Raw genomic sequence first — 12,243 nt, forward strand, 5'->3', positions numbered from 1 at the left:
TACAAGTATTCATCCATAGCGAATTTAACAATTTTGTCGTCTTGCAGTCTGTTCACACTCTTGCACTCTGCAGTTCACACTGTAGAATAAGAAGCACATTATGACGCCAGCAAACGACTTCGCGGTACAGCGGTAGAGGAGAGCGTAGGCTACTCACGCAACGTGACGTCATGACGTAAACACGCGCTCTGTGTCTTTCAGGAAGAGGTAAGGCTGAATTAAACACGCGAATGTATGTTGGTTTCTGCCTGCTTAACTGGCTTAAAATCTTACTACTGAGTGCTTGTGTATCGATCAATTTAAGGCAGACATGAGTATATGCGGCTGTGCAGTCATCGAAATGTGTCTAAGTGTTCCTTTCTGCAAAACAAAAGTTGAAGTTAATTTGTTCTCGTTGTGACTGTGATGCGAATCAATGTAACTGTTAACGTAAAATAATAAAATAAATATGAAACTAAGTAACATTAAACAGTTCAGTTTTTGTGATGAATCGCACCTGTGGGTAGTCTACTACGACACTTGAGAAGAACGGTTTTCATGTCGACAAAAACAAAAATATAAATGGTATAATATCAATATAATTGCAAAAAAATGATGCAGAAACATGTCTTTCTTTATTTATTTCTTCGTATGATGACATTGTTTGACTTTTTAATTACTGCTCTGAAATTCATACATTTTAAAGTGTGACTTTAGCTTCGTTGTACTTTTTGTATGTTTGCTGAATAAAATCAAGATTTTTAGCTGAAATAATGAAACCATTAAAAAAGATTTCCAGAATTATTATATTATGTTATATTATTAGTCAGGGGTCAAATAAATGTTAACAATAGTGGACAAATGCAGTACATACGGATAAGTAAGACAAATTTGTGAACACAAAATCTAATACATTCAAATATTCCAGTAGTGCCTTTTTTATTTAGATCCATCGATATGGTACTGAATATCACAGCCATTGTTGTAAATGCTGCAATATGATACAGAGTAGTTTCTTCAGATCTTAATTCACATGGTTTCAGCTGGACCAGCTGTGTTTTTCTAGAAATGAGTAAGAGAGAGGAAATGAAGAATGCAACCTTGAAATGTCACAGTGCTGGTCTTGAGATTGCTGTCACTAGTTTATGCATTTTGTTTGATCCCTACTGTTGCATTGAAGAGAGAAAGGGTACTTTTAAACTAGCCTATTGCAATGTGCCATTATTTTGGGAAACAGAACTAGGCAGCAATTTGTGCCATTATTTTACTGTTATTTATTTGATCGGTTTACTTACGTACTTGATAGGTCTGTTTTGCTTAATTCAGGGACTGAAGAAGAGATATTCAAGTAATTTTTGTTTGGTTCGGAATTATGCGTGTTACAGTATGACCCCATAAATGAAGGAGAACCTGTGTGTTGCATTTACATTTTAAGCAGGAAGCATCTCTTACCCACAGATGGAAATACATAGACATGGAAAGCTCATTTGAAATGTGGGGACTTTTGGTAAGATGCTAACTCATTCCAGTAAATCGTATATATGAGGATTTGATTTTACTGTTCGACATTGTAATTCTCGATAATGACAGAAAGAGAAATTCAGCATTGGGATATTTTCCAAATGCAGTGTATATAGCTAATACCCTTTGGAAATAATGTCATCCACAAATTCAGTTATAGATTTTTTTTTTTTGCCTGTTTGAGGTAGCTCTGTCACTAAAATTAAAATTTATATAACTTGAAAATAATTTCCTCCTATTTATTTTATTTTATTTTTTTGTCTTGATCGTTAAAAACAAGGCTCTTTTGGACTTTATTTGATCAACTTCATGACTCCCATTTCTGTGATAGAGGCCATATTCTTCTTTTAAATGACCTGTTCAGGAATCAAGCGCTTAGTTTTTAAACTCTTATTATATGAAGCCTTGTCTAATTCAGAATGCTGTAGTCTGTCACCTAATTGTCACCCATAAATGATAAAGAATCCGGTTAAACTCTTCAATTCGTGGAACATGATCACCGTGCCTGGCGCTTGGCTCTCTTCATCTCCGTTAGCCGAGTGTGCAGTGATTAGCATGTAAGCGCTAGCATGTAATTACTGAGCAGCTTCCTTTCCTTTAATGATTACAGTTAACACAAAGCTTCTGACGAGGTGAATGAGGACACGGCTCACTCTATTAAAAGACAGAACAGACACTTGGATGGTCTAAAAATTTAATTCGTGGAAAATATGAACTTCCTCTCCTTTTCTAACGTGAGATCAAAGGCGTTTATGAATAGTACTTTGTGCCCTCGGTGCGTGTCGGGAACCTTCTGAAAGTGTCAGTGTCAGTCTGAGCACTTCGAATTAAAAGGTTTCAGGGACAAATGACTATCATTTAACAAAGCTTAATAGTGTTTTAGTTGATTGGGATGCCACTCAGTTCAGCAGAGACTTGTCTGGAGGTTGAAGAATGTGTGCTGGAAACATTCATTAGAGCAGTTTGTTAAACAATATCATTGCAGAAAAGCTACTTTTTTGACAGTTTTTTCATGCGGCTTAAGCTGATGAAAATGTTTTACTCATATTCAGTAAATTAAAATGAAACAGAAGTTAGATCTGAGAGTTAGACTTTTTTTTTTCTTGTATTTTACCTCATTCTGTTTGAGGTAAACCATTAGGCCATGCAAAGTAAAACTTTTCACATCTTAGGCAGTGTGGTATCATCATAGACATGGTATTTCCAAGGTACAATATATGTTTATGAAATATGAAATCATCCGATGCTTTTTTTTTTTTTTTGCCCTGGAGTGCTTAAACATGATAGAAGAGCACATAAAACAAAAGTCAACTGCACTTGGGCAAATGCTAGCTACAGAGACGGCCCAGTGTCGGAATTTATGAGCACAGTGAACTTTTGAAAGAGCTCCACTGTTTGCCTACTCATTTGTGACCCAGACATTATGTGATGGCGCTAATATATATTTTTTTCTCTCTCTGTGCGTAGGTTTCTCTTTTTAAATTTGTGCGACAAGCTGTTATGGAAATGAATTGTGTTGATTCGGTGTCTACTGCAGCTCCTATTTTGCACTTTATTACAAAACATGCCTACAAACTCTCATCTGTCTTGACTTGACTCCTTTGACTTTCAAAATGAGCACTTCAGTGGCACATGGGTCAATAAGAGATAAGAGCGTCTGCGATAAAAAAAGAGGAAACATCCTTCAACACAGATTCTTAGAAATTTACTTGTGAAAACATTCACTATTAATTAAGAATTTCCCTCAATAAACTCCTAATCTGCTGCTTATTAATTGTTAGTAATGTAGTTGTTAAGTGTAGGTTTTGGATAGGATTAAGGGATCTAAAATATTGTCTTGCAGAATAAGACATTAATATGTGCTTTAGTACTAATAAACAGCCGATATGCTAGTAACATGCATTCTAATAAGCACATAGTTAATAGTGAGAATAGGTTATTAAAATAAAGTGTCACCAATATGGATGGGTGGGTATCTAATAATAGTTATTGATATTGTTTTTTAAATTAAACACACACAAATGATTAATTTTCAGGTAAATATAAATATCATATGAGTCACACCACACAATACTTTACAAAAGTCAATATAATAGTATAGTATGACTAAATATAATACAACATAGTGGTGAATCACCAATTAATTTAATTAGAAATTAAAAACATGCTTGACATAGAATAGGTTTATTCAAGTCATTGTGTATATATATATATATATATATATATATATATATATATATATATATATATATATATATATATATATATATATATATATATATATATATATATATATTTTTTTTTTTTTATAAATTGGTAGATTATGGAAAAGATGAGCTTCACGTCACTGATCCGTAAGCATGCATCATTATAATAGTCCAGCTTATTTTGTTAGTGTTGTACTTTGGATACAGATTCAGATGCTGCACAGTCAAGGCTCGACCTCATGTTGTTTCCTTGTATTGCTCGAGTCTAATTTCAAGTGATCAGCCGTGGCTTTGGTCTGCTGTGTGGGAGTACATAATCGGATGTTTCATTCTGGCTGAATTAGCCCTCCAGAAAGACCACATCACTTTAAGGCCTTCTCTTGCCCTGTCATAGTCCATCGCTGGTGATGTCACACACACATACACATTCAAGACATCCATGGATGGCTAGAGGCTGTTAAAATTAGGTGTTGAGAGTTGGCTCACACGCTTCAATGCGCCATGTTTCTGGATGTTTGTCACTGGGCAGTGCCATGCTATCTTCCCCCCTGTACTGGTGCCATTGGTAGAGTCACTTTTACTGATGGGTTTAATCGTCAGGATTGGTACTGCAGCTTGATATGATGTCCTCATGCACTGCTCCTCCGGATATATCAGCTGCATCTCAGTTTTTTTTTTTTTTTCTTCGTACTCTGAGGCATTGTCTCTCTAAAGCTGCTTCTTCCCCAGTATTTCAAGAGCCAAAGGAAATCCTTTATTTCATTTGGAATAATGCAGATTAGATGACGGCCTGTCTCTTCAGGTGAAAAGTGTGTTTTTTCTGTGAAAAAAGAAGAAGGAATAACTATGGTAAATTCTCTGGGTTAATGCATGTATATTAACCCTATAAAGCCTACTGTGTCATATTTGATCTGCACACTGCTAAGAGCTCTTATTAACGAATAATCAACATGATCAAAACTTTGCTGACCTGTTGTATACAATCTTCTACATACCTTTCTGGTTATAGTAATGTCAGTAACTGCACCAAATTGAATATGAATAAACCTGAGGTGTTATACACATATTGAATGTATTTATATAGTGATATGTAGTATAAATAGTTCAATTTCATAGTAATCAGATTACTTTTTTTCAAGTAATTAAAGTTACACATTACTTTTTTATTTACAATGAAATATTTGAGTAAATTTTTCAAATAAGTAATGCCAGTTACTTTGTTTTTACCATGTATTGACTGAGAGCTCTTCTGTCCTCGTGTTGAGAGAAATCAAGAGTAAGTGCAGAGGCGTTGTGTGCGCTGTGTGGACATGAGGTTACTGTAGTTCTAGACTAAGTGTGAACATGCATTTACTCATCACACTTGCACAAAATCACATTCAGTATTCCTCAAAATGAATACAAAAAAAGTGAAATGAGGCAAACCTGCAATAATTAAATTTGTTAAAACTGCAGTCTGTAACTTTTTTTTTTTTTATTTAAAATGTTTCCAAAATCAGGATTTGAGCAAGCACATAACCATCCAGTGTTCGAAACTATCGCCTTACTTTAGCCCGATTCACAACTGTTAATTTATAATAATGTTTTCTAATTTGAGTGTTTTGGGTAGGCTTTCGCAGGAAATTCGAGCATGGCACTGCGTCATTACGTCACGTCGGTAAACATATAGAAGTAGTGAGGATGTGAGGATCCTGCAGGTGGCGGATCGTTAAATTTTGGCCTATCCACAGCAGCTGGAATAATTACATGGACAAAATCTATTTTGATGGTGCATTGTAATCGAGAAAGATTATGTGAAACACAGGTGAAATACATTTAATTATAGTCCAGTTTTAAATGTACTTCTGATTACAGATAGCCTGGGTTTATACAAGATACGTATTATAAAGACAACCATTTCGATGGGAGCATAGTTTGCTTTTTGGGTTAAAATATTTTTTTTAATATAAAAATTCGAATGATGAGACGATTAGAGATTCGACTGTACAGAAATTGAAATCTACACACTAATACACATACTCATAGTTACGCAATGCTGATGTTGTTAACATTAATAATTTGAGAATAAAGTATAACAACAATAATAATTTGCAGGGTGTGATGTGATGTGATCACCATTAGTAGCGTACTTTATTTCAATGATCTTGTCCTCAGTCAGAACAAAAAGTGGCTGACTTGTTACTTATTCAGATGACAATATATGGTGAAAATATATATAAATATATATAAAACATATATTCTAAGACGTAGGCTAGAATGTTATTACTAAGTACAGTGAATATCCACACTAGTGCGCTGATTGACAGCTACACATTCACCTCAAAACAGATTTATCAGCACTGGATCACAACCCACGCATGGAATATAAGTCCGCAAGGAACTGCAATTCCAGGTTTTTAAAGAGGCAAACTTACAGACTGCAGCTTTAAATTACACAAATAACCTTAATGCATTTAATCTAATTTTATTAACCAATGTCTTTGCTGCTGACCTTCAATAATCCATTCAACCATAATAATACCCAAAAATGACTTTAGATAAACATAACATTATAAGCAAAACGCAATATCGGCACCTAAAGGAAATTTTTTTACATACCCCAAATACCATATTTTCTATATTTAAATTATGTATAGCCTATATGATTTCTTCTTAATTTAAAATGCATTTAAAATGATCACTGACTGGTAGGCCTCCCATTGATTCAAAGATTGATTCAACGCTTATAAAGTCAAGTCAACACAGATGAGCATTTTGAATGCAGTTGAGCATTGACTCAGCATCCATCGACAGTCATGATGGTGCTTCTTTTAGCTGTAAGGTCTGGCACTGCGGGGTTCCCCTTTCGCATGAACTGTGTGGGGGGCTGAACGAGGCAACATTAACCCCTCACTTTCCTCTCCATCTTGAGGTCGATTGCTTTTCACGCCTTACCTGTGTAAAATGGAGGCTCTGAGGTAAAAGGGTAGAGGTAAATCACTGAGCGAGAAAATCCCACTCAGTACACCCGAGCGATTGGAAAACCCCAGTCTTTCAGGTTAGACGCTTGAACCTAATTAAGCTGTTACTTTTCCAGTTCCCTGTTGTGAAGTTTTGATTTGTTTTTCACAGTTCTGTTTGCTATGACGTTCTTTGCTCAGCAGTGTTTTTTCACATGGGTGTTTAGACTTGGAACAAAAAAAGCATGGTCAACGGCCACCACTTAAGTTACCACTTAAATACGTACAAACAAATGATTGTAATTTTGAAGTGTCTTGAGTGCCATCTGAGAGCATTACATTTATACAAGTGTTCAGTAAGTTGCTTTTTATTTTGATCTGTAAGCTATAACTACATAAAGGTACTTTTTATAGATATTACACAAATATGCTGAATTTATCTTCCACATAAACAGCAAGGGGTTTCTGAATGAATGACTCACTCGCATAAAAAACACCCTGATTTATACAACAAGCGGGAACTTGTGACAGCAGCATTTGACTAAATATTATGCCATTGGAGAGAAGACCTAGGAACTTGGCTCATTGAATTTTTTTTTTTTTTTTTTTTTGTCCAAATGAGCCAATTCAGTAAAATTAATCAGACTTCCCAGTACTACTTGTGGAAGAGCTTTTGACTATAACATTAGTTGATTCTGCAGTTTATATTTGTGCTTGGTTCAGTACATATTTTGTCACTACATGCTAGCTTCATGCTTCTTGTGTGACAAAGTAGCTTGATACTGTAAAACCTTCCATTTTTTTGAAAAAAGCTGAGTCGCTGTCATCTTATTGAAGAAGCGAGTTAATTTAGTAACGTTGCTTTTATTAAATTTCACCCTGGGACCTTATAAAAACAACAATCAAATTGAGAGGTAGATTTCCAAACGATCAGCTGAAGTATTTTTTTGTTTAGTTTTTTGCTGCCTAACTCATTATGCACTTTAGCTATGACTTAACTATGACACATATTAATGAAATTCTAGGTGATTTGGAAAGTACTGTACGTGGGCAAATTTTGCCAGTGCGATTATTATTAAAACCCTCTCCAGTATGTGGTTATTAATCATAGGTTATTAATAATTACGGGCTTCTTTTCTTTAAAGTGAGTCATTGAAATGTGATGGTTTAATTGTTTGCCTTTTCTTTTTTTTTTAACTCAACAGTAATAGTGTGCTTTCACACTAAATTTCGGATAGGCCCTGTATCCATGAGTGTGCTCTTGCTGGAGGCGTTCTGTGGGGGTTCCCACAAACAGCTGGTTGATCTTCTTAAAGAAAGTATTGAAGACTGTGTAAGCTTCACTCTGCCTGCAAAGAAATGGCACTGGAGGGCCAGAACTTCTGCTCTGTACTTCATGCAGGCAGTTCCAGCAAGTTCCTCGTACAGGTCAGTATAGGACATAGATATTTAAATAAACACATTTTTTGGACCGTTTTAGACAAAAACATGTATTCATTTCATTGGCCATTTACCAGTTCAAATATTTGAAGACGATACATTTGCATGATCTTAAATGAGGCCAGGTTAAGTGTAATCAGTGCACTAACTGACGTACGCTGTTGTATTGCACCTCATACGTCAAACATTTGTCATCCCCCTAGTCCTATACTTAAAAGCCACATAGCTGTGGTTTCCTCATTACTTCAAAGCATGGCTGAGGATATTTCACCATACAGTTCTGTTGTAAAACCAACTTTGCAGATGCAAAACTTGTACATGCATACTTACTGTATACCAAAGACTTGTTAGAATTTTTAAAATCAATCTTTTTTTTCTCTTTCTCAAGGGTTCTTGGAGAAATTTAATTAGGATAGGAATGTTTGTGGTGGTTTGATATATTATTTTGCAGTATTATTATATATATATATATATATATATATTATTATTATTATTTATTATTATTATTATTTTTTTTTTTAATATAATGCATGTTATATATTTTGACCTATGATTTTTACTAATTAATGATAATTTTCTACTTGTGCTGCTGGTGTAAATTTGACCGTAGATTTAGAGCAGTTTCCATACTTTCTACTGACATTTATCTAGCTATTCTCATCTTTTTTAAATGTCATCAAAACGCATGACAGAAGTTTTGTATAATAACAACTGCACAGTGTGGTTTGACATTTTTACACCTAGTACTTGGATATTCTTAAAAGTCAAAATCAAAGTTTGTCGAGGTGTTACTGGTATATGTGGGTACACAGTTTGATCAGTCACTAAATAACCTCCTGATTAAATAGGTGATACAAGATGAACACCAACACTGAGCTACTTGACAGTAGAGTAATCATGACTCAAACAAATCATGTTTGTTTAAAATGTAGCTTATGTTCATTTGTGCAACTTGAAATGTGAAAAATGTATTAGTTTATGTGGAAGTGAACATACATTTTGATTAATAAATGCTGTAAAAGTATTGCTCATTGTTAGGTCATGATACCCACACTAATGCATTAGTTAATGCTGACCTTATTATCACCAGAATCAGAATATTTTCATTTCACAATGATATTTTAAATTTAGAATACGTGTGCCTGCACACATAGTGCACTCCACGGAGAGATGACACCCTTGTTTCAGTATAGTACTTAGTGGAACTCTGTGAAGTGTTGGTTCAGATGGAGTTTCTAAAAATGCATAAACAAGGACACAAACACGTTTAGAGACTAGGATCCGATTGGGGACTTTCTTGCTTCCTTTTAAGGGATGGAGAAACCGCAGGTGGGTGGGGAAAACCCTGAGCATTCCTTCAGCTGCAATCTCATCTCACTACACTCAAAGTTAAGCAAAAGTCAAAACATGCATTTCATTCCTGAAGTCAGGTGTCAAATATGCACAGTCATAACCTTTCACGTGTCAATGAGCTGAAGGCACCTTCAAAACCTGTATCAACTGTCACACCATTTGCAACTTTCCAGTTATGAAAATATTTGAATGTGGTCCATTTCAGTGAATATTGATGGTCAAAATATTCATCTACTACTTCATTTAGGGCATACAGTAATAATGAAAAGGTACTAAAGCAATAAAATCGCAGAAGAGCAATGCTTGCTTTTGCAGATCAGCACCTTTGATGATGCAGTTACAAACCTGACTCAGCACAGATCAGCATGCCCACCCACTGTGTCTCTTATCTACAGGTTCTAACAGAGCCAACATGTCTGGTTTGATTACGGTTAATAGTTTGCACTGGAAAAAGTCAGTAGGCGACAGTTACAGTTAATTCACCTTTTAATAGAAGCCAAAAATGGCTCCTATTTGCACACCTTGGATGAAGATTATATCTATTGAGTGTATTAAATTGAGATGAGACTAGTACTTTCCATTGAAATTGATGAGTCAGATTTAGTTTTTGCCTTTGGTGGGCCCTGAAATTGCTCATTAACTCACTGACCTAAAAAGATCCATCAGACTCGAGCGGCTGTCCTCACCTCCAGTTCAAAGGGAGCCAAAGTAAGCCTTCCTGTTTCATTAGTATTGACGCACTCCATTTGACAGTTTCAAGCAGGAAAGCAAGGCTAAAAATAGTAACTTCTATCATCTGGTTTGATTTTAGAGTTGTGTGCGAGCAAGGATTTGGCAGGGTGCCGTTCAGCACTCCTCCTGATGGAGTTGAGGAACAGAGACGTAATCCTGCCACACAGTTACAGGGGCAGGGGATGGTAGAAGCTGCCCCTTCATGCTGATCTTAAAGCAGTGTGATTGGTTTTTCGTGTAGTTAAGATTATGAATTGGTTAGGGGGAGCTGGTTGTAGATTAGCATAAAAGGGACACTTCTGACAGTGACAGAGTCACGGTTGCAAGGCCGCAGGCTCCCCACATCAAAGAGACTGGCGAGCGGGCTGCAGGGTTAGACTGACAGGCGGTGGGGGCTTAGAAGAGGGGGCGGGGTTCATTTAGGGAGACCAGAACTGAACTTCAAAGCCCTTGTCCCATGGCTCTTAGCACATACAAGGGTAAAATCTTCAATGGTCCCCTACTTGTGTATATGACATTTTAAAAGTTCATTAACCTTAATAATGTTTCGCTCAGTATGGAATGTGCAGATATTTCTTTGTCCTCTTGTGTTTCAGATGATGTATTTTATTGATTTGCAGATCTAGGATTTCATTTTTTTACTCTAAAGTCATTTGAGCCATCTGTCACTGGCATCTTCAGCTATAGTTGCAGTTATTATGCAGTTTGCATTTTCCCAGTTTTGCAAACTTTTTTTTATTGTTATAATGTTTTACTATGTTCTTCCCTCAACTTAGACAAGTTGATACGTACCCCTCCCATCTCAGTGCATGCACTTAATCGCTGTAGCGCATGGGTCCACTATGTTAGCATTTAGCTTAGCACCATTCATTCCTTTGGATGGCAAAAACAAAATGTGGTGATTTTCTAAGCAGATAGAAATGTATAAATATAATGTATTGCGGAAGAGCACTTTGGAGGATTTTGACTGTGGCCCGGTAAATCGTACCCCGAATATTCACTCTTACATCGAATAAGTCCACACACTGAGATGGGAGAGGTACGTATCAACTTGTCTAAGTTGAGGGAAGAACATAGTGAAATATGGAAAAACGGTGTCGTTTTCCTTTAAGTTTTGTCTATCGAACAAATCACTTTTTTTTTTTCACATGCGGCAGCATGTTCTACATTTTTTGTTACAAAAAAATGTTTTGTTCTTTCAACCGTTTTTTTTTTTCTTTTCTTCTTCTCTGTCTCACAGGGTTTTGTTCACCAGCTCTGTTCTCAGTCTTGCTGAACTTGTAGCCCTGCGGCCTGATCTAGGCCGTCTTAAGAAGGTCCTCTACTTTCACGAGAACCAGCTGGTCTATCCAGTTCGCAAGAGCCAAGAAAGAGACTTCCAATATGGCTACAACCAGATCCTCTCATGGTAACAGCAGAATCTGACAAACTTTAAAAAAGTACCCTTGGAAGAAAAACTAATTTTAGGGTACCAGATGTGTCTAATGTGCTGAATCTTTGTTTTCGGCGATAAAAAATAAATAAATAAAAAATTATATGCAAATTGATTTCAGAACTAAGTTTAAGTAGAACAAAGACTTGAGACTTGATCTCAGAACCTTGAAGTCTGACTCTCTAACCATTAGGCCACAACTACTATGGCAGTAATATGGCATTGTATTATATGTCATACCCCATATCATTTATACTTTAAACATGAAAAAAAAAAAAAATGAACATTAGAAATTTAAATTGAACTAGAAATTTCCCAGATTTTGATTTTCAAAAATAAGGTTGTCTTAACATATGTTAAAATGTCAAAAACAGTCTGTGTATAACAAGTTCCATTTCTGTACCAGACTGGATTTTAATTCACTAGAGAGACAGTGTGTCTGAGACAGAATAGTTTATCATGCACGTTACTTGGCATGATGTGATTGGTTAATTATGGGATTGTATAATGGCACTCTAATTCTCAAGAACGTGCTGTTTTAAAACCTAATGTCATAATCAATCTTTATGCTTGAAAGAAATGGTTTTAAGAGCTCTAATTGGAATACATTGTGATTGTTGTCTGCAGTGGCGGTTCTACA

At 35.8% G+C, this 12,243-nt stretch overlaps 1 protein-coding gene across 2 annotated transcripts in view; it reads left to right on the forward strand.

Moving 5' to 3' along the window:
- The first annotated feature begins 127 nt into the window (after positions 1 to 127).
- Positions 128 to 12,243, forward strand: part of LOC128019819 (glycosyltransferase-like domain-containing protein 1) — a 35,515-nt gene continuing 23,399 nt past the window's right edge. The window contains exons 1-3 of one of the 2 annotated variants that reach the window (XM_052606085.1): positions 128 to 207; positions 7,852 to 8,074; positions 11,412 to 11,579. In XM_052606085.1, coding sequence (XP_052462045.1) covers positions 7,896 to 8,074; positions 11,412 to 11,579 — 347 coding nt within the window. In that variant the 5' untranslated portion in view covers positions 128 to 207; positions 7,852 to 7,895. The other variant, XM_052606086.1, reaches the window with a different exon arrangement.

Source organism: Carassius gibelio, chromosome A9 (genome assembly GCF_023724105.1).
Source record: "Carassius gibelio isolate Cgi1373 ecotype wild population from Czech Republic chromosome A9, carGib1.2-hapl.c, whole genome shotgun sequence".
NCBI lineage: Eukaryota > Metazoa > Chordata > Actinopteri > Cypriniformes > Cyprinidae > Carassius > Carassius gibelio.